We start from the raw sequence: 26,424 nt of genomic DNA on the forward strand, positions 1-26,424 counted from the left end.
GGCGGGGCAGACACTGATGATGGCGTGAAAAAACATGAAAATGACAGACATAATGCATAAACATAACTAACACATTTGACGAGACACAACAATGTGCAGCAGTTGTAGTTTCTAAACAATAACTGCTGCAGATCAATTACAGTCTTTTCCTCCAGAGAGGCACTCTGAGAGTTGTGCAATGAGGAGGAGGAAGTTTTGCCAGAGGTAGAAGTTGAATTCAAAAGTGATCCCCACATCAGGATCTGTGAGGCACAGAGACCGATGTTCAAAGTTGTCCTCATCAGGAGAGTTTCTTAAATGTTTTGTATGCTTTCTAATTCATATGAAAGTCCATCGTTACTTCCTCACGCGATAGTTTGTACATGCTCTTTGGGCCTGAAGAGCAGTGGGCACCAGAACTGTGGCTGAAAAGAGAATAAAACATGCGTTTAAGAGATGTTTAATTACTTTTCAAATGTGGTCTTTATTATTTATATTGTTTAAGAAATAGTGGGAAAAAATCAGGGAAATAAATCAAATGTATATATTTTTTTCATCTGTGTTTTAGCGTGTGATGTGTTTTCATTATGATCATTATTATAATGGCTAAAGTGTATCAACTACCACACATTCTAAATACTAAAAGCATTCATTATTCCTGCTTTAATGTTATCATGCACTCTATACCCAAGGCACATATATTGTGTCTTAACCAGGAAACAAGATTGCTTTTAGACTTATTTAGAAGATGAGAGGTGCACTTCATCCTCTTGAGGCTGAAAAGAAAACTAGGGCTAAAGCACTTAGCCAAATCATCCTGACAAAAACTTCTTTATTACAACCTCTTTAGACTGATGGGAAAATATTTGTGGCAATCTTTTTTTGTTAACTTTTTTCTCCATTATGTTGGCCTCTTTAAGAGATGCTTCTGTACGCAAAGAAAAACAGTAAAGCATACCTTTAGATACAGTGATGTGTAGCCAGAGTTGTTTTTCTCCTTTCTCTTTTTTAATCTCTTCCTCAGGATTTTGGCATACAGGTACTCCACCCTCATCTCCGCTGCGTTGCTGTAGAATTGCTCACACACCATGATCCTGATCTGTGAGGCTTTGGCAGCAATCAGAGCCATGAGGAGCAGGAGGAGCAAGATGGCCGCCAGAGGAACGATAGAGTTATAGAGCAGCAGTTTGGGTTTAGGGAGGCATGTCTTCTCAAACAGGGTCACAGAGTAGGAAAAGTCTTCTTGATGGTTTTCCTCGCCAATGGGTATGCCTATTAAAGTTGCAATCTCCTGAAAAGACACATGAATAATAAATACTCTGTATACTGCAAATCAGAAGGTCTTTAAATGGGCCCTATTGTGCTTTTGTTTTTTTTCTCCTTTCCTGTAGTGTGTTATATATGTTTCTGACATCACTATGTAACACTCACACTTCTATAGATGAGAGTAACACATCAATTCGGGGTGAAATTACGGCCCCGCCCACTTTTGGGGGAAAACATTCACTGTCCTTTGGCGGTAAATACAGATGCTGAAGTTTTCGGCAATCACATGTAATTTAGCCAGAAAGTGACGTATGTGTTACTCTTATCTATTGGCTAGCGTTCCAACGTATTGTATGTGATAAGCTAAGGGCTGGGACATCTCTAAGCTGTTGACCAATCACAACAGAGCCAGCCAATCAGAGCAGACTGAGCTCTGGTTTCAGACAGAGGGTGAAAAGAGGTGCTGCAGCACAGGCAGTATGAGAACAATAAAGAGCTTTTTGAACATTGAAGCATGATGACATGTCCCAGGAGACACTAAATACTGATATGAACCTGAAAAGGAGCATAATTAGGCCCCAAAACAAAAATACTCACTTTGATGCTCACTATCAGCGGGATATGGAACGGCTCCAGTTCGGATAGTTTTTTTGTTACAATGTCGACAAACAGGTACAATAAGGCATCCACGGTTATAAATATGACCCAAGCTGCAAGATGGGAGGCGACCGGAACTCCAAACTTCAGCATGGCTTTCCCCTCTCTGGTGGTGGGACGGGCCGAGAGGAGGGGGGTGTACAGCTCCTCTTCCTCAGGGGTGAGGGGGAGGACGTGGGGCTTCCCTTCCGCCCTCTGCTTCTCGTCAAAAGCGACAAACCTCCGGCTCACGAACCTGTTTTGGTATTTCATGTCACTGCGGTATCTTTTTATGTGCAGGGCTATAAACATCATGAGCACGAGGAAGCTGAGGGCGGGGAACATCTTCTCGCTCACAGAGGAGACTGTGTTCATAATGGACTTCACATATTTCACCGTGGCGTTCAGCTTCTGCTCCGCCTCACCGAGCGTCACCTGGAACTTTTCTGATTCCAGTCTGGGGAAAACCTTGAGTTGGGGGTCAAGTTTTAACACCCCTAAGTCTGTAACCCCCTTTAGCATGTTTCCTAGCCACTTTAGCATCTTCACATATTTGCTAAACGGAGCAATGACGGCTGCTTTCTTGGCCTGCAGGTTGCAGATCATACTCCGGACCAGACCTGTGGTGTTCTCCAAGGTGTTGCGAATGTTTCTTAGCAGCACTAAACTGGTGCCGGCGGTGAGGAGAAGGTTCCGGCTCTTCTTCATGAAAATAGAGATCACAAATAGAGTCCCTAAGCAACGTACCCTCTTTGATAGGAAGAGGGCAACTGTCAGGAGGGTCCCGAAGCAGCAAGAGATCCCTCCAGACACAGCTAGATCATAGTTCAGCGTGAGGAGGAGGTATAGGAAGAGCAGCAAGCTGAGCAGGAGGCTGGAGACGCTACAGGTGAAGAGCAGGAGGAGCGTTCTTTGCAAGCCATCCCTTTCAGCGGTTGTGAAAACATCCACAGCCAGATAACCGCTCTCCTTGAGGGTCTGTTTCCATGAGATTAGCATCCTGAGCTAAGATTGAATGCAAAAATGTATTACAATCTCAAAGTGCAAACCTGTTGTGTAGAGCAAGACATCTATTCTCGTGCATGTGTTCTACAGTCTCCTTAAATACGGCTAAAACAGGAAGTCTTCGGCCTCCTCTACCCTCATGAAGTCGTTTGTCATTATCCAGTCATCCCTATTTTTTAACCAAAAGCAGAAGCAAACAGAGACCTCATGCAAGACCACATTGTGTGTGAGCGTGTGAAACTTATTTTATTTTGTGTAGGATTGAGAAGCTGCATGACACTAATGTTTGAACACTTTCCGATTACTTTATGGAAATTCCAATTACAGTAAGTCTAATAAAAGCTCTACAGAACATTTTGGAAAGGGGAGGTGAAATTCGCAATAAGGAGTCATTAGGGTTAGGATTTGTAAGATGAGGTAATATTGTCATCACTAAAGTTACTATAGTATATATAATATATATTATAGTGTTACTATATTGATCAAGGTTAAAAGATAGCTGCTTTCAAGGAATTGAGAACTTTTAACGGAATAGATAATAACTAGATGTTGCCCGGTTATGACGTCAGCTCAGCCCTGAAAAGGTGCTTGTGAACATTCTGAAAAGCCTTGAGTCTGTAGCATGGCTGTAGACTCTTGGCCTTGATATGTTGACCATTTTTGTCATATAGTAGTTGTAAACATTATTTTAATGAACTGATACAATTTTATAAAACATTTTTGGAAACATAATCTTACTTAGGATTAATCACAAAATCAGTTGATCCTAAAAAGTCAGATACAACGTATAACTTTTTTCTGGGCCGACACATAAAATACCCCTAAGTATTAGGTGAAACTTTACAAACATCATTTTTATAAGCAACTAAATAGTCATTTGTCAAGCCTAATTGATAAAGGGCACATTTTTTCAAATCTATTTGTGTGCTTGGCCTGAATTGCCCAGCACATGGACAAGCTAAGTAGCTTAGCAGCATTACGGGCTCATATTGTTTGGAGTTCAGCTAGTCTAACTTGTAAACCAGGTAACTCACTTTCTATTAGAAAATAGTATGGTAAATAAGTCCTGAAGATGTCAGGTAACCCTTAACCCAGTTTGCCTTTTTATAAAGGCATTATATAATGTTACAGAATAAAGGTACTGTATCAATTTCTTTCAAACATTACATTAAAATAACTTTTATCTGATACTGGTGCTTTCAACCATACGGTCGGTTGTGTTTTCAGAGAATATAATTTTCATATTTCATCAGGGTCTCCACATTTGATAAAAATGTGGAGACCCTGATGAAATATGAAAATTATATTCCTATAATTTTCATATAAGTCCTGATAAAGGGGGCTATGGAGTTGATTTTGAAATCCACCTGGTGGATCCTAAAGAATGCATTATGGGAATTGTAGGATTCAGGGTGTTGTGAGCTTGAGCAATATGCTACTAGAGAATAACATTCAGTATGGATCGTGATTGTACATGCGTGTGTGTTAGTCGTATCATCACCCAACTCTTTGCATCAGTGTAATATCAATTTTTTTATTTTTTATTTGAAAAATAACTTACATAAATCTCTGTACTCAACCATACTTAACCAAGACATAGCCTTGGCATTAACACATTGCACCAAAAAGAGAAAATGAAAAGGCATTCAAAAGGATAAATAACATATGTCTTTGTCATCACGTGAGGCATTCTTCCTGTTCCAAAAGAGTCTATCATCTATTCATGGTAGCTTGTTTATTCAAATTCTGACAATTAAAGGTACAATCAAAATCAAAATCAAAATATATACTGTAGCTTGTTCCAGCCACAAGGACATTAAAACGCATTATCGTCATGTGGAAAAGGAATAATGCCTCAGTTCAATTTCATTCAGACATACTGCAACTATAAGATTCATATACTTCCCAGACATGAGAAGTATTTATAATTACTAAAAATAGAAAATAAAAAATAAACTGGTCTTGGCTTTTAAATAAAACTAACAAAAATATAGTAAATTAATTTCATTTCATTAAAACAAGAAAAAACATTTTCTGTGGCAATATCCCTTGTTATTTGAACTTGTGATTAGCTCATCTTCACAAACAGTGCCTGTGGACTTGAACCACAGCGACACACACATCTCTCGCATGTTTGCTGCCTCTTGATTAGGTATAGACCTCTCGCTGTACCAATACAGATTATTTTTGCATGTTCGTCAACAATACTGAAATAAAATACACTTGCAATCACAACTGTTTCGTCAACCTCCATTAAATATAAAATATTTTCCTTGTCAATTATTTTTTTCTCAAAAACCTGAAAGAAAACATGACCTTGGGGGTGGAATGTCTTTTGTTAAAACTTCAATAAATGGCCGCAGAAGACCAAGAACTAATTTGCTGTAGAGTTCAATTTAAAGGTGAGGGAGAAAAGTAATGAAGTTGACATGCACTGTACAAGAAACTGCAAAAATTCCAAATATCATCTTTATCAAAACATGCTGAGTTACTGTAAGGTGTGCCCAAGCCATGTTGCAGAAAATCCTTTTCAACATGCTTGTTAAACAAATCAAATCCAAAATAAAATACATACTGAAACAGTCCTCAAATCTGGACAATGTCAGGGGACAATGAGAAGTACAATGAGAAGTACCCTGGGACAAGGAAGAAAAAGAGAAACATGTACAATTTGCACATAATGTTTATCTTTATAAGGCATGAGCCTTTTACAATGAAATAAATAATTTACATTTATTTTCATTATCACTTTTTGTCACATAAACATTTTCTGTTAAATAGCTCCAAAAGTTTCCTTTAAGTTTCCCTTATCTGCATGTCTGCTAAACACAGACTCATGAATGGTCTAAAGAATGATAAACAATGCCTCTTTTTTTCATCACGATGTTGCATTCACTCCCCTTGAAAACCATGCACTAGTGACATTTATCTTAAAAATAATATAAATTGTTGAAAATGGCTGATCTGTTTTATTTTTCTTCTTCTTTTTTGCAAGTTGCAGCCTCAAGAAAATAATTTTATTTTTTTTAATTCAGCTAAATTTGTGTCCATGCAAATGAACTAAAAAGGGAAAAAAATATATTTTTCTCATTTATTTTCATACAATATATCAACAGAGAAAGAATGATGGTAGATTGTACATCTTTTCATGGGGTTTCTGTTTGTTCTGGAGTGTTGATGGTAGCCACTTCAATATTGCCTCTGATTCATTTACCAGTACGGGTTGATTCAGTACGTAAACCTAGAGTAACCAGGGTATTTCTTTTGGGGTTTTGGGGGAGTGTGGACACAAGCTGGGACACACCTCACCCAAAGTGATGGTCTCCAAAACTCCATCTACACAGCTAGGTCTGTTGGCGTGGCGTGACCAAGCATCTGGTTAGAAACACTGTCACCCCCTTCAGATACAAGTACATTGACATAAAAAAACAAATAAAAAAAAGGAAACCAAAAAAAAGAAAGGAAAACATTTATTTTCATTCGAAAAGGGCTTCTGTAGAACTCGTTAAGCGGTTCCCAGTGCTGACCCCCATGGCTTCGAATTGGATGAAAACCTGGAACTGACGGATTCCTCGTGCTAAGGAGTTCATTCCAGCTTCCTCCAAACAACAACAACAACACCCGGCATCCCGGCCGCCAGGCGCTTGCGACGCGCTTCGCCTCGTGCACAATGTGCGCAACGTTTTTGCTCAAAACACAGGATCACCTTTTTTGCACCCCTGGAAACAGGCTCAGAAGACACAACATCAAGCATGCAGTGTAACCGGGGGCGTGACCTGTAATCGCAACACTGGCTGCTACAACAACGCTATCATTCCGCACGCTGCTATGATCGAGAGAAACTGTCCAGTGACGATTGGGAAGCTCTTCTTGTCAGTGGGGCCAGAGTAGGGTCCACCAGTGAGGAAGGGGGGAAGAGCTTAAACCAGCCAATCACCATGTTGGACAGGTCCAGCTCATCTAACAGTATCTGAACTGCTCCCATGAAGGATTTATGGTCCATGCGTCCATAGTCGCCCCAAACGATGATCTGCAGAGAAAGAGGAAATAATGAATCAGAAGGACGTTCGCAGTGGAACAGTGAGGAATGATATTGTTTGGTTTCCGGTTCCTCACCTGTAAAACCTTTCCTACTGGACTCTCCTCAAACGGCAGTTGCTGCTGGTAAAGAGGGTCCAAGGTTTTTCTTGCTACTTTTGTTTTCTTTTTGGCTATGCAGACTCCGTTTTCCAAAAGGTAGACCTTTACATATGGTGCTGGGAAGAGAGGAGAGGGGGAATATGTTACAATATGCATCATCTCTTATTCTTACCCCAAAGGTCTTTTAAGTTGAATTTATGATATTAGTGTGATATGACAGAGTGAGCGCTTCAGTTACCTGGCAGTGACTTGGAACCTGGTTTTCCCACAAGGCCACGGGCTCTGATGACCTCCACCTCCAGTGCTCCCTTCTTGTCCACCATGCCAATCTGGATGTCACCTGGATAACAGCGTTGAGAGATTTTTACTTCAAGCACTATAATAACCTCATATTTCACACCATATACAGACAGTATATATAAGTTAGTATGGTATAGGTATTTTAAATGAGATATGCATGCACTCTGATTGTCTGCTTTGCTTTGTGTTCTGTAATGCAATTTAATGTCGTCATATTTAACTGTTTGTACCCAATGTTTGTTATTAGTCAGCTGCATGTTAATTGTCTTACTGCATGAGTTCTGATCCTGTTCAACCGTTCATATTTGGCTTTTTCCTGTTCTGTTTTCATTCAATATTCTTTGAATGGCCAATTGTAACATCAGGCCGTGGGACAACAGTTGAAACTTAGCCTTTTGGCTAGCAATGGCACTTTTACAGTGATGTTGATAATGTGCATTGTCACTAAGGAAAACATAAATACATAATCAAATAATGCATGACTAACACGATTACTAACTTTCCCTCATCAACGTGTTCACTTCTTAGTGCAAAGAGGTATTCTGTGAATAACCAAGGTACTGTATACAATTAATGACTACAAAGGTTGCTGTTCTCACCCATGGGGGGAGTAGCCAACGTCTGTCGTCCAACCAGCTGGGCGGGGCCGAGACCATCCAGGAAGTCGCTGAACTGGGCTTCTGAGGAGAGCCTCACACCGGGGAAGATGAGACTGGAACAGAGAAGACACAAACATGGAGATGAAAGATACAGTTTCATTAAGATAAGACAAATCTGTCGGGGTGCAACGGCTGGAAGGAAGAGTTTGGAATTGTTTGCTGCGTATGTACTAATGCTCTCAGTGAAATAAGGAGCTTTTCGAGCGACCTCAGAATAAGCGTGTCCTTACTTTCCCTCGGAGCTGTAGCTGTTCATGCTGCCGTCTGTGGACTCCCGGCTGGCCTGCCGAGTCATCCTGCTCCTCATCTCCACCGCCAGGCCCGTCTCCGTGCTCCTCTGGATGGTGCTGCGCAGCTTCTTACCCCCTGCTTCTGCACAATGAAGGCCACACGTGGGGGAAGAGAGGAGGGAGGGAGAGGAAGAGCCAAGGAGAGTGTTAATGCATGACACTGCATCATTTTGTGACTCATACAGCGAGTTGCACACACGGATTATAACTGTCCCGCATTCATCTGCTCGTAGAACATTCCTTCCAGAGGGAAACACAACACAAAGACTGTTTGAATGGAAATAGATCTCTCTACCTTTAGTGTAGCTTATTCTGGCCCAAACAAGGTCACTAATTCATCCTCTCTACAGATACCCCCCTCTGGTCTGTGCTACTGACTGCCTGCGGGGGTCTTGTGGGAGCCGTAGCCCATGCTTCCCCCCCATCCTAACTGATCCAAGAAGACAGCTGACTCGGAACATTAGCCCTGCTGCGGCTCCTCTCCACACGGCCTCCCAGTTCCTGTGCTGGACGTACACACACCTACACACACACACCTACACCTACACACACCGATACACACACACACCTACACCGACACCCACACACACACACACACACACACACACACACACACACACACACACACACACACACACACACACACACACACACACACACACACACACACACACACACACACACACACACACACCTACACACACACACCTACACCTACACACACCTATACACACACACACACACACACCACACACACACACACACACACACACACACACACACACCACACACACACACACACACACACACACACACACACACACACACACACACACACACACAAGCTGGCATGTCTGCACAACAAATACATATAAAATGAATTGTGCACAGCTATGGTCAAAGACTAATAATCAAAGTATTATGAAATGTTAATGCACCAATTACAGATCTCATATCTGCAATCAAACCAATACAAGATGAGTTCATCCTGTCATTTCCCAGAGGTCAGATATAAAGTAATAGTTAGTGTCACTTCACTGACGACCCCCAGGTGCGCTGTGACAACCAATGGGCTATCACCTTATGCCACATTTTAATGAACATCATTTCCCAGTGTGTATGGCGTATGAATCAACAACGAAGCATGAATACACCTGTCTTCCCTCTTCCTCCTCTCCTCCTTGTTTTGTCAGAGGAGCAGTCTTATCTCGCACAGGCATGAACAGACATGAAGCCGGTTATTGAGCCGGCCTCCGCCTCCTCTTCCTGCTCTTCACACTTCACAATAGGAGACAAGGCCGTAGAGGTTGTCTCTGACGTCTGTGGCCGACCTGAGCATAAAGAGCTCGACCAATCAGTGGCCTGTGATTAACGAACACTAAAATCACAACATTTCAAGTGAGGGAAATCTTTTTTTTTACTCCCAGCAGTCCTTACTGTATTTACTATACTATCAATAAAGGGGTGATCTTTTGAAATAATAACTAATAAATGTTTCTCTCTGCAAACTGGAATATTATAAAAAAATACACAAAAGTAAATTTAGCAATGGCAGATGAGGTAAATGTGTCACAGACATTATCACCACTGTTTGAAAATACTGGGCAGCCGAACAATGTTGTTAAGTATCTGGCAACACGGAGCAGCAGTGGCCTTAAAGTCAGACAAACTGGCCCGTCACCAAAAGGTCACGACCCTCAAATCCTGGCCATGCCAAGAAAGGAAAAGACAATGAGTGGTGGAGCAGCTCGTAGCCAAACAGTGGAGGTGTGAGGACAAGTGAGTGTAAAGCAAGTGGCTAAAAACAGCTGGTGTCATCAGGCAAAGATACGAGGATAACGGAAGGTATACAAAAAAGAGTACATCATTAATACATGACTAATAGGACCCTGTAAATAAATCAACTAGAATAGGACATGAGATATAAATATAAACACTAACAGGCGTCAGCAGTAGCCTACTTCTCAGGAAATGTGAAGAAACACTCATCGAGGAATGTTGTGTTCTTAAGCTAAATAAACACCCACCACCCACATGGTACTAAGCAGTGATTCATTTCATTTCCATTCATAGCTAGACTTGATATCACGGGGGAATAAGATATTGACTCGCATGAGTAGAATATTAAATCATGCTGGTTCCTGTAGCAGTCTGTGTATTTCACAAGAGATGCAGGCATATAAATCCACTTTGAACTCATATTGTCGCACAAACAAGCATTACATTATATCCTTATTGAACTTCACTTTCATCCAAGCTAATTGCATCTGCCCCAAATCTCCCAACGATCAATACCTCTGCATCTTCCCGCTAATCCTAAATCCATCTCCTCTCTCTGTTTACACAGCACTGCCCCCCCCCCCCCCCCAGCCTGCAGCAGATGATGCTGGGATACTATCCCCAGATCTGGTCTTACCTTCGTCCTCCTCATCAAAGGAGTTCATGCAGGGGAAATAGACAGCCAGCGCTTCGAATGATGCAGACAGGCTCATCTTGCTCTGGGAGCGTGTGATGCGCATCCCGGGCGCCGCGGCGGTGCTCTCGTGTCCCTGCCTGCCCATGGTGACCGGCCGGAGTGCTTCTCAACGCACTGAATTCAACGCACTATTCTTTAGCTATGTTTTTTGTTTTTTAAATCAGTGCAATGTGTTTAATAAATTCCTGAGTGTAGTAGCAGAAGCCTCTATGCTGTAGGAGAGCAGGTTGTCTTGTAGTATGTGCCTGAATACTCTGCAGAAAGGTCTCATGCAGAGCTTCAGAGATGAGTGTCTTCAGTGGCTGAGTCCTGCGCTGTCTGGGTCTGACGTTCCCACTGCACCTCTTTCTTCAGGGGGGAGGGGAGAGAGCTGCAGCGCGCAGCACCAATCAGAGAGCGCTTCGGCTGGCTCTGCGGGTGAGCGAGCTCTACCCGGAGATACTGAGCCCCCCCTCACCCCAGTACTTTTCCCCTCAAATTTGTTAACCTCTTTTTATATCATTTGCTTTCTCTTTTGTGTCCTTCTGCTTAACATTTAGTTTGAGCTTTTCATCGTTGCTATTTTCCCTTTTCTCTCATCCCCTGCCCCCCTTCCCTCCTTTCCCCCATGTTGTCCACACAGGTCAGTGAAAACAAGCTGTCATTAGGTGTGCAAACAGCCCTGGGAGAGGGCTTCAGCCACCTGGCGGCCACTCCGAGTTCACGTGCAAAACTCATTGTTCTCTCATCCGAAAACCAAATGACCACAGCTGTGCGATGTGTTGCCGATCATTTATTTAGCTTTCGCAGGCTGTTTCCAGAGTCGCTGAGGGTGTGAAGTGGATTATTATCATTATATAAAATCTTCTTTTTAAAGCCTCTGTGACACAGCTACACTGAACAAACTGAAACTTTAATTAAATGTATTATGTCAACAGATTTCAGATAACAGTATTAGGTTAGTTGAAAGCAATAATATTGAATGTATTAAAGAATATTAGGTTCAACTTAATATTATTGCTTTCAACTAACTTAATAGTTATCTGAAATCTGTTGACATAATACATTTAATTAAAGTCAACGTTTTTTCAGGGTATTTTGTTTTGCAAAACATTTCCCTTTCAAAACACACTTTCAGACCTCAGATCAGCTCTTTGTTTGAATTAGAGTCCAACTTATCTAAACACTTTTTTCTGTCTATTTCTACCGCTTGAGGACACCCAAGGTCACAACAGTGCTAAGAGTAAAAGGTTCCTCACAGGTGGTCCCTGAAATAACAAATCAGCTATTGGCATGGTGTGTGAGGGGTGACACTTAAAGCAAATGTATGGCATTACATAAACTCCAGCCCCTCTGTTTTCTGTCGCGACAGCAGCTTGGTAGGACATGAAGAGAAAGTGTGTCGCTTTGACAAGTTAACAGAGAACCAAATGTGGTGCTTTTGTTCTGAATATGCGTCTGGCAGAATAGGCACAGCACAATTATGGTGCTTCTCTGCACCATCATAAATATAGCGAGCTCCCTGTAGAGTTGTAGCTGAGTGTTTCACCCTAAGAGACATTGCAACCTACTTCCATGAAAAAGCCTCTCAATGCCTTGTGTCTTTGGCAGGTTTCATCTAGGTCAGTACACACAAAAACACTTCTGCAGCGAAGGGAACATTGGAATAACACACAGTAAGAATACAAACAAATGATTATTCGTTATCTGTCACCTTATTTGATCAAAGAAAATTATGTAAGGCTCCTGCTAACTCAGATAGTGACATTAACCTATATAGTGTGTATATTATAATGAATCTAAAACACAGCTCATTGTAGGAAGTTATTTGTTCAAAAGAATCACATAGTTTGAAGACTTTCAGTTATACTAGCAGTGTGGTGACAACTACTGAGTAGAAAATAATTGGGATTTTATACATTTTATGGTTCCCTAGAGGTTTAAGCTAACATCTCTTGTAGAAGCATCGGCAGGTTGACATTATTGGTTATTATTTATGACTTAACGACTATTAAAAGGACTGCTACTCAATTCAATATACATGAAACCAAAGAATGAATCCTAATGACTTGGCTGATCTGCTGGATGGATTCCCAAAAAACACACATTTAGGTTGAATTGTGTCATTTTCATCTAGCATTGTCATGGTCAACATAACAATATTAGAGGACTTGTTTTTGATCAAACCTCATTTCGATCCTCCTCAGCCTACCTTTGTGTTTAGTTGAGAGACAACCTCTGGGTCAAATAGGTGACGCCAATGTGTAAGTGTTTTAAACATGCATTCCATCCAATCATATTGGTTGCAAGAAGAAGCCCAACTGTATGGAAGTCTACGAAAAAATGTTGTGTGTTTATATCCAGTAAGCATTTTCCTGAAGAGTTTATGGTCTCAACTGTTATTGGTACTTTTAATAAGAGCCTGATGTAAATGTGTCTATTTATGGTCCAATTTAGAGTAAAATGGAAGATAAAGCATTGTACACTTTAGGGCGTGGCTAACTTTTGATTGACAGGTAACTATCACAGTCTGGGTGCTATCTGTGTTTCCGCATTACAGCTTTTACTCTTTCACTGTGTGTTTCAAGTTAATACAATGTCATTGTTTGCCCTCTTGAAAAATGTCTTGTTCAGTGTTGTATTTTGCTCAACCATTAGTATTAAAAAAGACAAGATGGTTGCGTACAAAAAATAAAAGTAGAATCTTCGAGACCATAGTCCATAAACCAATGGGTGACATTCCAGTGACTATGTCTACTTGGTATATAAAGTCAATGGTTTTGGTGCTAATCAGCCTAAAATATATTTTAAGCTTAATTGCTGTCCGAGCAAACCCTTTCAACACAGTAACACATGTTTGTTTAAGGAGTCTGAAATAAAGTCAATACCTCACATTACAACAACACAAAAACGATCCTTTGCCAGAAAAAATGTAACATTATCAACAAATAAAGCCTATAAAAACGGGAGCCTTTTAAACAACTGTGCCAGAAAGAAAAAGGATCTCCATTTTAGGGCATGATGGTCCTCTCAGATTTCCCACCAGCATAGTTCAGATTAACCTCAAAGCAGTCTTGCAACATATGTAGTCTCATTCTATCCTATGACAAACCTACACTTCTGGAAAACACAATCACCTCAGAGGGCAGGAATCTCAAGAACCCTGTTCTTCTACAACAACAGCAGAGCGTAACATCCCAGAAGTTGTATGTGAGGCCCGTCTGGCAGGCGGCAGGGATCACAGGCGGAAGCTTTCGAAAGTCTTTCTGATTGATGATCCAGGGACAGGCCGAGCGTCAGGGAGAGACTCTGGCCCTACACACTGTAAACACAGCTTAATGGAGGGCTCTAACCCTGCCACTCACATGCATGGATGTAGGCTAACACACATATTTGAACACTTAAATCCGCACACACTAGGACATGCACCAGTGCATACGCAAATATAGGCACAAACACTCTCTCCTCTCTCAGTTTAAATTCCCTGATGCCTACCTTGATGCATGCCAGTCCTGCTGTCTGGAAGTTCAATGTCCTCTCTTGGGTCTAGATCAAACCTGATGACCATTGTGAATAAGCTTTACTTGCAAAAAATTACATTAGAGATGATTTCTTTATTATATCACTTGACAACACTGCAGAGCTGCTCTCATAGACTGTTGGCCACTAAAAGTGGGACAAACTCTACAGACATAGTACGGCCTTAGAAAGTGATGGAATGTTAACAAACAGATCCTTAATCACCCAGCAGAAACAGAGCAGCATTAAAATGATATTGTCATCTTTGCGTCCACCTGAAAATGTAGGGTCCTAGAGTAACTTTTATTTTACCTCTGGTTTGGTCGCCACCAACTCCAGAGAATGATATCATATGAAACACAGAGAACGTCAACTTGCAAAACGTTCCAATGTCTTCACTAGCTCGTTGCTCATTTAGTTTGTATAGAGTTTGACACAAAGAAAGCAGCATACAGTATGGTAATGAGACTATTTTGCGGTCACATGTTGCGCACAGAGGTAAATTGTAGCAATACGTTTCTCAAAACTCCAAGGCAAAAAGAAAAGCGCTTAAAAGGGACAGCTTACCCACCTTCCTCCCCACTAGATTGTTTTGGTGTGAGTGAATGTTGGAGATTAAACAGGTCCTACAAAGGGACATTGCACTTGGATTTTTACAACATATTTGTGGCTCTTTGAGCACAACAAACTTGTGCCATCTAGTTCCATTATATTGGAGAAATAGCAGACAACTCGGCAGCCAATATCTCCAACACTCAACAGCTCACACCGAAACAATCTGCATAGATTGATAGCACTGCAGTTGGGAGGGAAAATATGTATTCATGATTTTGGGTTGACTTTCTCTTTGAAGATATAACAGCATGTTTACCCCCAGACATGCTGACACTGTGTCCTGGCATTGACTTCACACCTCCACTGAAAAGGTTTGGAGAGGCATATCTACAAGGTGAATGGCAGGAGGTGTAGCAGGAACAGTCTGTCCCCTGACTGTCTCCCTACATTCACTGGTGCGAACGCTAAGAGTACAACAGATGGAAAGCTAACAAGAAAGAGGATCTAAATACTACCAAGTCTTATATAAAACATCCTGATAGAAACTACTGGGACATTCCACATAACTTACAGACACAACACAACTAGTGTGATATATAAAACCTTCTCTTGCGTGTGAAAAAACCCTGGCATGATTACTTCTCACGCTGTAAGAGGAAATCATATTTAACCATTTTCATGAACAGCATCATGCTCACGCTCCATGACTAGACTGACCACAGTATTTTTATGAGTGCATGTCTCATCAGACTTCCTCTTTGACTGACAGCTACAGAGTGTTGCTGTCAGCGTTTAAAGACAGAACGATAACAAGAGGAAGTTAAAAAAGCTAAAAACACAGGAAGTTCATTTTTAGTCCAGTGCAGCTGGGAGGCAAGAAGGTCCTGAAATATGGGACGTGACTATACAAGTGTGTTTAAACTGTGTCCAAGCCTCGGACTGAGGCAATGGAAGCATATGGCTGTGGAGCACGAGCCACACTGCAGGCAGACAAACACAAAGCAGCTGGTGGAGCATGGCACGCTTTAGAAGATGAATCAACAGCTTTTAAGCTAAGCTTATAGAGATAGATGCATAATATTCTAATTACAACAAACATGTATCATCTAACGTATAAACTCTGTATGCTTTAACGTATAAACTGTGTGCTTGAAATTAATGAAATGTTCTTCATGCTGATAAAATTAATTGCATTTTGCATGGATTTCTTTTTAGAAACCAGTGCTGGAAATTGTTTATTTATAGTGCTGCACAAATAACGACATTATCAAGAGGATGTTGTAGCTGCAAAATAGTAAATCCCTTCCCTTTGAAAAGCAACAGTAGCGTATCACAATATGTCAAGTGTTAATTCATTTGAAGCAAAATCAGCACTAAGATTTGCACCTCACGTTTCCACTTCATTTCCTATACAGGCTGTGTTTCTGTACATGTATAACCTGGGTTAACATCAGTTCACTAGCTCTTGTGTTTTCCTTGAATCACAGCCAATTCATGCTCCAGCATAATAACCGCAACATACTGTAGAAACACATCTTCAAAACAAGAACATTGGTTAATTTCTTGGATATTGCAAAGGACACTGTCTGCTAAGCGACACGCCGTGTGCTGCTCGCAGTGGGAAAACAATCCATTTGGTCCAGCGGCTCAGCAGACACAACATAAAGACCTCAGGGATTCTAACAGGACCTTTACGATTGATACATATCTGTGATTCTAATATCAAGAACAACTATTTCATTTTTGTGCACAGTAAAATACGTATCAAGAGAAATATAGGGAAAAAATGTCTTTGTCTTTGATACAAAACAAACTCAGTATGCATTCTCTTATCTTTAGTCAGCTCTGCCTCTTGAACATTAACATATTAAAAAGGTAAAAACAAGCTTCACCTCAATTTAAGGATAAATATGCTGCTTTATTTATATCATAACTAAATGCAGACAGCAACTGTCTTTACCTAATGTGTTTAGGCTTTGCTGCAGGTGCACAGAACCGGAGACTAACCGTACAGTAACCATAGAAACAGACAGAGGTGGGAGAAGTACTCAGATCTTGTATTCTAGCAAAAGTAGAAGTACCAGAGTGTAGGAATACTCTGTTACAAGTGAGAGGATTCAAAATGTTACTCAATTAAAAGTACAAAAGTAATATCATCAAAATATACTTAAAGTACCAAAAGTAAAGAGTACTCATTATGCCGATTGGCCCATTACAGAATCATATATCATGTGTTTTCATTATAATGATTGATCATGAAAGTGTTCTCAAAGCTGGTAAAGGTGCAGCTAGTTTGAATGACTTTGTATACTGCAGGGTAGCTTGTGGAATTACTCCAACTAAAATGTAAGTGTTGATTATATATCAGATTATTAATCTAAATCTGTAAAGTAACTAAAGGTATCAAATAAATGTAGTGGTTTAAAAGTACACGATTTAGAAGCTTCATACCTGCAACACTACGCTGTTTTTTGCATTTACTTGATATCCTTTAGAGAGCAAGTGTACTCCATGATTCTAGCAGTGTGGTTGTGTGTATCAATGATTCTGTGGGTAAGGTGGCAGTCTTGTTGTATAATAACCAGAAAACCCAGACAGCTGAACAGAGATGGCAGATGGCCCAGGATATAACAAGAAAATGCCAGTCTGCAGTGTCACAGATATTATGATAATATAATTGTGGGATGCAACAACTCATTAAAAAAAACTGCTGCAGTGGAAAAACACATTTAAAAGAGGGCGTCCACCTATCAACCTTGTGCAGGTTGTCTCAAAGAGCACGGATGTCAACACCACAATATAAGATCCTTCCAATCACTACATGTGGAGACTATTATCAAGAGGTCTGTGTGCAGTTGTACAGTACAGGTCGTATTGCTGTGATGTAATATGGTTATATAGCAGTGGCTTTGTTAATAGAATTTGAAAGGTACAAAAGCTCTGTTCCTAAAGTGTATTCACATATTAAGGTCAGTGCGGCTCATCTGAGAATTTAGGATGATATCATTGTAGCTATGTAATTGTTGTAAAGAAAGACAGAGAAAAAGCACTAATGGGGTAAATGAAGGAGAGAGAGAGAGAAGGGATATAATGATGGTATGTTTCAAATGTCAGTTATGAGGGACTAAGCTATGTATAAAGAGAGATGTGGATAAGTGGCGGGGCCCTCGTAGTACCTGTGCTGCTGTGCTCCTCTCATGCATCATCCTGAGAGCAGCATGTCTGCTGCGGCCCCCCGAGGAGATTAATTAGCCGCCTCAGCTAGCGGAGGAGCTGCTGATACAGGCACCCAGCTCAACTCGGAAGATAAATTACCTCGGCTGAAGCTCAAAGTTCAGCTATTTCCCCACATTCAAAAGAGTCTGTCAGGGGACCGAGGAGGTCCAGAACTACGTCAGTATCTGGTGTAGGTGAAAGGGGAGAGGGGGGGGGGCAGCCAATGCGTTGTTCTGTATACATATAGCAACTCTAGGCTCAGTAAGTTACTGTTGGTGGCATACATACAGTAAAGTAAAGTTAGTAAAGTTATACATTCATCAATAAAGGGAACCTGGATTCAGACCTGTATGAACTAACCCCATACCCACAAAATGATCAGTTGTGTAGCAAGTCATTACGTGGCCGACAGAGGAAACGCGCCCACACACTTCCATTAGGAGAAATGCGCTGCACTTTCAAAAATAATGCAAATATTTTTTTTGCTAAAAACACGTGCAAAAAACGAAACGTCTTCAAGAACTTGACAACACATCTGCAGCGTTTAGAACACTTTCACCAAAGAAACATGTGCAGCGTTTACTAAAAGCATTGTATAACAAAATGCTGCAAGAAGCTCAAAACCAACAGAAACCTGGCACTAAAAAGTGATGAGCACAGCCGGGACCGGAGTGCTTGTTGATGTTTGTTGAAAACTTGAATAAATACATTATTTCCTGGCATGACTCCATAGTGATATAAAAAAAGGGAAAATAGTTGAGAAATTCAAGTCAGTGGGGTCCGCATTGCACAACGCCAACACGATCACATCTGTTTTCAAACTCGGAAAATAAATCTTGTCCTGTATACGTTTTGAAAATGCATGTGTAATTGGTGGAGGCATGCAGAACAAATATACTTTTCTAAATACCTTTAGTTAACATGGGGTAAGATATATGTACATATTTTATACATATATTTATACATATATCTGTATATTGTATAATTGTATTTTTTAGGCGGGATTGTTGGAAACGTCATTTCGATCTCTCTGTCTGTACACACAAACTGAAAGATTGACATTAAAGTTGAAATACAGACATTTTGTGTAATAATCTTTTTTAAGGAATAGAAGCATACACGCTCACATACATGTACAGGACATGTATCCATCACTAACAGCTTCCTAGCAGTGTGATCGAGGTGTCAGGTAGTGCATTGAAGCTTCAATCAATCTGATCAATCCTCATCATTTCTCAGAAGCAAAAGTAGGTCAGTGATTTACCAGGTTGCAGAGAGCAAATGCTATGGTACCATGGAACACCATTATTACAAATAACTCAAATATCTATTTATAAAATCAATGGAGTGAAATGCATGTGAGTGACACATTTGTTTCAAATGATGAGCTTCTTTCAGGGTCAGGTAGAGAAAAGTAGGGCGTAAGAAGAATCATGTTCATGCTCAAGGCTGCACCCAAGGGAGAGGAAGCTAGATGCTACTGCTAATGTATTCTACCACATACTCTAACCCTAACACTGATTCCATCTTTTTCTTATTTCTATATCACAGCTGTCAAGGCCCAATTTCTATTTCTTTCTGCATTGTTTTCTAATATTCTGGGACAACTTAATATGGGGAAAGCGAAATGTAATATCAGGTAGAATGCTTCCAGCTGTGTGAAAAGATGGTAGAAGAACAAATATATCCGCAGTGTTGTATAAGAGACACAGCCTACCTATTCATTATCCATGACGACATGTTCTATGTAAAAGCAGAGAAGATCACCCCATGCACGCCATGTGATACATATTTCAAAAACTATAGAGAGCATACATGCAGTTCATAATACATGTTGTTTACAGTTTGTTAAAACATTCAAAAGAGATGTGTGTGTTTGTGTAAAATGCTGATATGTTTAAAAAGAAGGCAGTTTTAAGCAGACATAAGAATGCACCACGGCACAGCCAATAAGTGAACTGATAAATGTGAGCTGCGGGTCAATACTGTAAAATGCTGACAACATCTGTATCAGCATACCATTTTATGACAATCTCTCCATTTTGCATAAGTAGCATAGATAGTAAAAGCACCGGCGTTTATAGACAGAGCAAGCATGCTGATTATTGAGATGCCAATGTAAAAGCAGAAGAATGCACGGATTAATGCATGGAGATGTGTTTTCAATAAGCTGCAGGATTTGATTGTGATTGTCTGGTTTCAGCTGACTCGGCTGGGCTGGGGGTGTTTTGGGAATAAAGCCTCTCTCTATGGAGCCTAAACATTATTGTAGCAGGGAGCAGAGACTGCTGACTGGTGGGTGGGACAATTGAGCGTAATAAATGAAATTGATGTTTCAGCTTGCATATGATGACCAGTGTTTGATCAATAAAGCGCTTAAACAAGCACATGCACAGGCTTGTTTTTTCCCCAAATTAATTTTCAGAAAATTGTGACACTGAGGCGTTTCTGTTGGTCAGCAACCGCATTTTTTATAATTATATTTCTTCATAAAAATAACCTCATTTATTAGTGATTAAAAAAGTTAACAATTTATTTTACAGATGTTAGGGATGGCCAATCAAAGTATTTGTTTAATTGATCCGCTATTGAACAAGCTTGACTGGCTGTATTTTCTCCTCTGCCTACACCATAAATTATACTAAATTGCGGTATGAAACTATTACATTTGTTATTTAGAACATGTATGTGCACACACCACGCCACGTGCAACAAAAGTCTGCAGCAAAAAGTAAACAAAAGTCATTTTTGTAATTCACGCAAAAATATGCACAACTCAACGAAAATCCAGGTAATTAGGCAATTAAGGCTTAAGACAAAAGGATCATAGACAGGGTTGTTCCAAAAGAACAATCCCTGTCTATGATCCTTTTTTTCTTTTGTCTTTGCTATCATTTTCTTAAAAAACTGAAAACTTTAAAGAACAGGCAGACAAAAAATACTTTTCTGAACTGAAGTGTATGCTGTGCAGCATTTTAATCTGAGCAGATACAAGTATCGGATCATGACTTGTTATTTGCAGATACTCAGTATTAAATGAATGATTGGGATCAAGGTTAAAACAATAGGACAGTTGCTTTGTTTAGACCACATGTGTCAAACTCAAGGCCCGGGGGCCAAATCAGGCTCTTGGTGGATTTAATTTCGGCCCGCAGGATAATTTCTAATTACTATTAGATCTGGCCCGCCGGTATATTGCACGCACACCTTCACTCAATCCTGAGGGTTTCCTCAGCTCAGAGCCTGAGCTCAAACATTGATGAACTTGCACCCGAGATGAGATGCTAAGTATCTGGTTTAGTGTGCATCACAGAGCAGCACACTGAGTTTCAATGTTTCCTTCTGCACTTTTTCTCTCACGACAGCAGGGCATGTTTTGTTTTTTCTTTGAGGGAAATAGTTTTTTTGAAGCTGTTGTTGGCCTGTGGGAAAATGTAATCATAAGAAATGACTCTGGAAAAGCTGCAGATAGAGCCATAATAAATGAATGTAACTGATTATTTCATGTTTAATGTTGTTTTTTATATGCAATAATTTTTTTCTTTGTTAGTCCCAGGTTTAATATGTGCAATAAGTTCATTTCAATACGTTTTGCAATAAACATTGAACCAGTCCGGCCCTCCACTAGTACCCATTTTTTTTAATTGTGGCCCACTGTGTATTTGAGTTTGACACCCCTGGTTTAGACAATAGGCGCTTTCACACCGGAGTACTTTTCCCAGGAATAGTTCCGATAGTTCCTGGGATTTTGCGTTCACACCAAAAAGATCTGGAACTAGAACTTTTTTTTTGCGAACCTTTTCACCACTTTTTAGTCCCTGCTAAAGAGGTGGTACTTTCCTGGGGAGGAAAAGGTTCCAACTTCTGATTGGCTGGGCGAATTGCAAACCACGCCCCCGTTTGCAGCCTGCCAGTAAACCCAAAGCAGAAGAAGTGACGTCAGCGGCTTCATTTGCGTAATCCTCCGTCGGGGATTTATTCCGGTGTGAACGCGATTTACTAGATAGTTCCGGAACTAAAGATTTACGGGGAACTAAGTTCCGGGAACTATTCCTGGGGAAAGTACTTGGTGTGAAAGCGCCTAATGTGTGTTACTGTGCTGTGCCTCATTAAGCAGTGTGTTTGTGTTTGTATGATTAAAGCCACATGAACTCAATCATGAATCTGGTAGAGTCTCCATTCAGCATCCAAAACGACTAGGTTGTTATCAAATGCTGTTACCTGTTACGCTGAATCCACAGGTGTGAGGACAAGTCAAATCTACTCTCTCTTGTGGTCTGTACTGCCCACTTGCACCCAGTCTCAAGTCCTCAATTGTGGATGTACGCACAAAGTGAGTCGTTATTCCAGAAAAGCATATTCAGTTGTGACTGTTATATACTCCAAACATTATTCTGACATAACGATACGACACATTTGTATTTCCTGAAAAATCAAGTATCTTTACCGAGGACTAGAGCTGCAAACTGTGTACACACTCCTGCAGGCCGGCCACCTGGGAGCACATACATTTCATCTGACAAACCTGTTTTCTGTCAGAGCCAGAGTAGTGCGGCTTGGCTGATCTGCCCCCCCCACCCACGGCACTTGGCAGTGCACACAAAAAGTCGAGCAGTCTCTTAAAATCGCCCATCAAGCGGGAGATGAGCCTCTCAGGAGAACACACAGCGGAGTAGGGCAAAAGGCAGCTTGGCAGTGTTTGTGCTGGTGCAGAACCAAACACAGATATAGAAAGGCAGATGTATGCATTGCACGCTCTCACAAACTCCATCTGATGCACTCAGAGTGAAATATTAATAACTCCAGGATACTCAGTTCGTGCTGCGTCTGCCTGCATGGGGAAGGAGTGTGTGCGTGTGTGTAACTTTGTTCCTGTGAAACTCAAAATGTGTATCTTAACATAAAAATCTGAACGAATGTGAGTTGTTCCCAAAAATAGACTCCAGAAGAAGAGTTATCTTATTCAGCAACATGAGCATCATTAGTAGTCAACAACACAAAAACTGCTGCACAATGCAGTCAATGAACAGGAGCGATCTCACTCTGTCTTCCATAACTGAGTGAACCATACGTAAATGCCACAAAAAGCTGCTGTAGATGTTATGAGAAACCATTCCAAATAACTAACCCGCTGAGTTAAGGCAGCAGCCCAGTGGCGGAGTGCTCACCTGGAAATATCACACTCTGGCTCACCTTATGATACCTCACCATACGTGTGTCCATCATCTCCCCATTGCTCTGAAACTCTGTCTAGCCAGAGAGTGCAGATCTGTAGAAATGACAAGTGACCACTTCAAGGCTGAATAAACGAGTTGATGAAGCGCCAGAGAGCTGCGGCTGAGTTGAAGTGGACCAATCGACTGACCTCATGAACAGAGACATTGCCACATGCACGTTCTTCACATTGTCTAGCTACTGTAGCATATGCCCACACAGCTCAGACCCTCTCAAATGGACATTGAAAATGTATTAAAAGTAATTGCATATTGTGGCATTCAGCAACAACACAATCCCACACACTCTCACATGCACTCAAGGAAACATATACAAACAAGTGCACATGGCCACAGTTTGAGGAAGTGTTTTACATGTACAAATCATTCAGAGAGCTTCAAAACATGAGTAAGGTGACAAAATGTGATCAGCCACAAAGAAATGTAGTATATAATATTGCCAAAGCACAATAAATAATCAGCGTTATGCAGCAAATAAACACAACTGCAGTAAAGGAATAAGGAAGAGAAAAGAGGGAGGGAAAAAGACAGAGAGACACATTTCCAGGAGAGTTGTTACCTAGAAGAAAAAGAGAATGTTGAATGAGAATATACATGCTGCCATCTCCATCTCCTGAAAGGGAATAAAGCGGGGAAAAGGAAGAGAGAGCAATAGTATTAGAGCCCGATATTCAGCACATATAACAAAAAACGCACACGGACAGAACATATGAACACACAGAGAACATGGCTGTGGAACATGTCCTACCTGTTTGGCTGAGCTGAGAGGTGCTCCGGCTCTTGCGCGACATGCCGACCATGGCCTGCATTTTGGCACCAATGCTGGAGCGCCTCTTCTTCTCGTCGGTGCCTACCGTGCCCACCGCCGTGTCCGACTGGCTGCCGTCCGTCTTCTCCAGGTTACACATGTCGCCGCTAAGGCTTGTGCTCTTGGTCATGTTGACCGCGCCCGTCGAGCCCATCTGCCTGTTTTTCATTTTGGATGCAAAGTCACTGTCAGCCAGCGCCATTGACAGGGGGGGGAAGGGGGGGGTCAGCAGGTGAGGACAGAGAGAAAGGACAGGGCAAGAGGAGAGGATGTGAAAGGAGAGATGATGGAGGAGGAAACAGGAGGAGAGGAAAGGAAAGGAAAGGAGAGAGGACAGGAGATGAGAAGGCGTGGGGTGAAAAGGAGAGAAGGACAGAGTTCAGGTTCAGGAGTTCATGACTTACAGTATAGCTGAGGGTTTAAAGTGCATGGCTGAATATTGTAAGAGATTGTTCCTTATAACATACTCAACTTAATAGCTTTGTTATTTTTGTGCGTGGTCTTGAAGCTCGTTATTGTTTGTCTGTTAGCTCTGGATATTTGCAGCAGTATTATTCTAGTACAACATTTTCACCTCCACTAAGGATTATATTTTTGGTTCGGTTCGTCAACAGGATTCCAGGAAAACTACAGGCGCCCTTTTTGTATGAAACGTAGTGAAAGGGTGCAGCAGAGGCCATGGCAGAAGCCATTTGAAAATCCGTAGTGTATTCGAATCACATACACAAATTAAGTTTCACTTCAAACATTTTTGCGATATAGCTTTGGCGCTCTCCGGATACCCTTTGATTCAGGACTTACTTTGTTGTGCACCACGAGCAAGATTTCAGTTGAGTGAGTGTTGTTTACTTTTAAATTACATTTTCTAAACATTTTAAAAGAGTTCAAGTTTGCAAAAAAGTTCAGACTATTTGTGGGATACAATGTTGAACTCCAGGATAAATACTTGTCGAGTACTGTATTGAGATTTTTAGAACACCTAGTTGCATTGTTTCCACTCCGTCCTAGTTTGGAGTTTTGTTGAATGTACATTCTTCCTTGCTAAAAAATGTCTATATGATTTTTGAGCTACAATTCCAACATCCATGTTCTCTTGCTCAGTCTTCATCTACTTCCCTTGTATGTACATGATGCACAAGAACAAAGGACCCATGTGTTGCAACTTTGCTCCAAATCACTACTAGCTTTCAAAACCTCCACTACCTTTAAATATGTGTAGGTTGTGTCTTCAATGTGGACCTGTTTTGTTATGTCCAATTACATTTTTGAAAAGTCTGACCAATTTACATAGAAACCATTCATTTCAATTGAAATAGTTCACATGAAATGTACTAACGATTCTCAAGCATTAGGATGACTTAGTTTCTATGTGTTGTGTTCAGTATTGGTTCATCTACATTCAACCTAGAATACACTTTAAGGATTTCTTGCTTTTCTTCATAAACAGATAGAAGGCCACTTCTCTGCACCAGTCATGACGTACTTTAAAGAAAAGTGTTCTGTCTTCAACATTGTCCTCCAGCTCTCCCTCTTTGAAGGGAAATAGGACAGTGTCCAAATGAGGGTCTTATTTTAGCTCTAGTTATCTTTTAGAGACAAATTACATTCTGTATCATAGGCTCTGCATTGTTAATGGGATGAGTTACGTGTAGCGCCCTCAGGCTACTATTCATTAATTAAAGTGTCTGACCTCCACCATGTGACGGTCTTATAAAGACAACTCGTGGAGAGGCATGCTGACTAAAATGGGAAAGGAATCAATGCGGACTCCATCAATTACTTCAATTAGCTCCTTCAGATTCTGCCCTTTCATACATTAGACATTAGTGTTCCACTCCATTGTATTAGAATTACGAAAATGATTAGTATTTAATAAAGATTATGTCTGGCATTGTAATAGGGTTTCAAGTGCAGGCAGGGAAATCACATTACCTTGACATTGAAGGTTAGTGATGCTTTTAATTGAAATGTTAAAGTTAGATGGAGGTTTAGCACGAAGCACGTATAAATCTACCATTCGTGGTCTGGCTGCTGTGTTTCGAAGCTCTATGCTGCAAGAGAGACAGAGCAGCTCATGTTCTCAGGCAGTTAAATAATACAAAAATATTTGCAACCATATATTTCACGAGTGTACAAGTTGTTGATGTTTTCACTGGTGACAAGAACATTGTGCACTGCCACCTTTGATTTCTAAGGAAACTCCTGTCCTAAACACCATGTGTTGGATGTTTATATGTACTACAGTGTTTTGGTCTTCAGCTGCCGGTGTTATAAGACAGCTGTGAGCCTCAGCCTGAAGTATGAAGCCCTTTGTTTATGCCAGTTCAAATGCCAAAGGGTTCTGTTATGGCTCAGTCTGTAC

General features: G+C 40.9%; 2 protein-coding genes across 42 annotated transcripts in view; both read right to left on the reverse strand.

Annotated features, from left to right (window-relative positions):
* Positions 1–271: 271 nt before the first annotated feature.
* On the reverse strand, positions 272–2,880 carry LOC117555248 (dendritic cell-specific transmembrane protein). The gene is made up of 3 exons (XM_034230081.1): positions 1,843–2,880; positions 938–1,270; positions 272–404 (listed from the first exon to the last, which is right to left on the reverse strand). Exons 1-3 carry the CDS (start codon positions 2,878–2,880, stop codon positions 345–347), a joined length of 1,431 nt encoding a protein of 476 aa, XP_034085972.1. The 3' UTR covers positions 272–344.
* A 1,519-nt stretch (positions 2,881–4,399) lies between these two features.
* Positions 4,400–26,424, reverse strand: part of rims2a (regulating synaptic membrane exocytosis 2a) — a 172,623-nt gene continuing 150,598 nt past the window's right edge. For 35 of the 41 annotated variants that reach the window (XM_034229151.1, XM_034229009.1, XM_034228994.1 and 32 more), the window contains 6 exons: positions 24,003–24,247; positions 8,216–8,357; positions 7,926–8,038; positions 7,265–7,366; positions 7,003–7,142; positions 4,400–6,916 (listed from right to left, as the gene is read on the reverse strand). In XM_034229151.1, the coding sequence (XP_034085042.1) occupies positions 6,713–6,916; positions 7,003–7,142; positions 7,265–7,366; positions 7,926–8,038; positions 8,216–8,357; positions 24,003–24,247 (946 nt within the window). In that variant the 3' untranslated portion in view covers positions 4,400–6,712. Of the gene's footprint in view, positions 6,917–7,002; positions 7,143–7,264; positions 7,367–7,925; positions 8,039–8,215; positions 8,358–10,691; positions 11,325–24,002; positions 24,248–26,424 lie in introns of those variants that run through there. The other 6 variants (XM_034229120.1, XM_034229098.1, XM_034228955.1 and 3 more) reach the window with 5 other exon arrangements.

The sequence above is a fragment of the Gymnodraco acuticeps genome, unplaced genomic scaffold (assembly GCF_902827175.1).
Source record: "Gymnodraco acuticeps unplaced genomic scaffold, fGymAcu1.1, whole genome shotgun sequence".
Lineage (NCBI taxonomy): Eukaryota > Metazoa > Chordata > Actinopteri > Perciformes > Bathydraconidae > Gymnodraco > Gymnodraco acuticeps.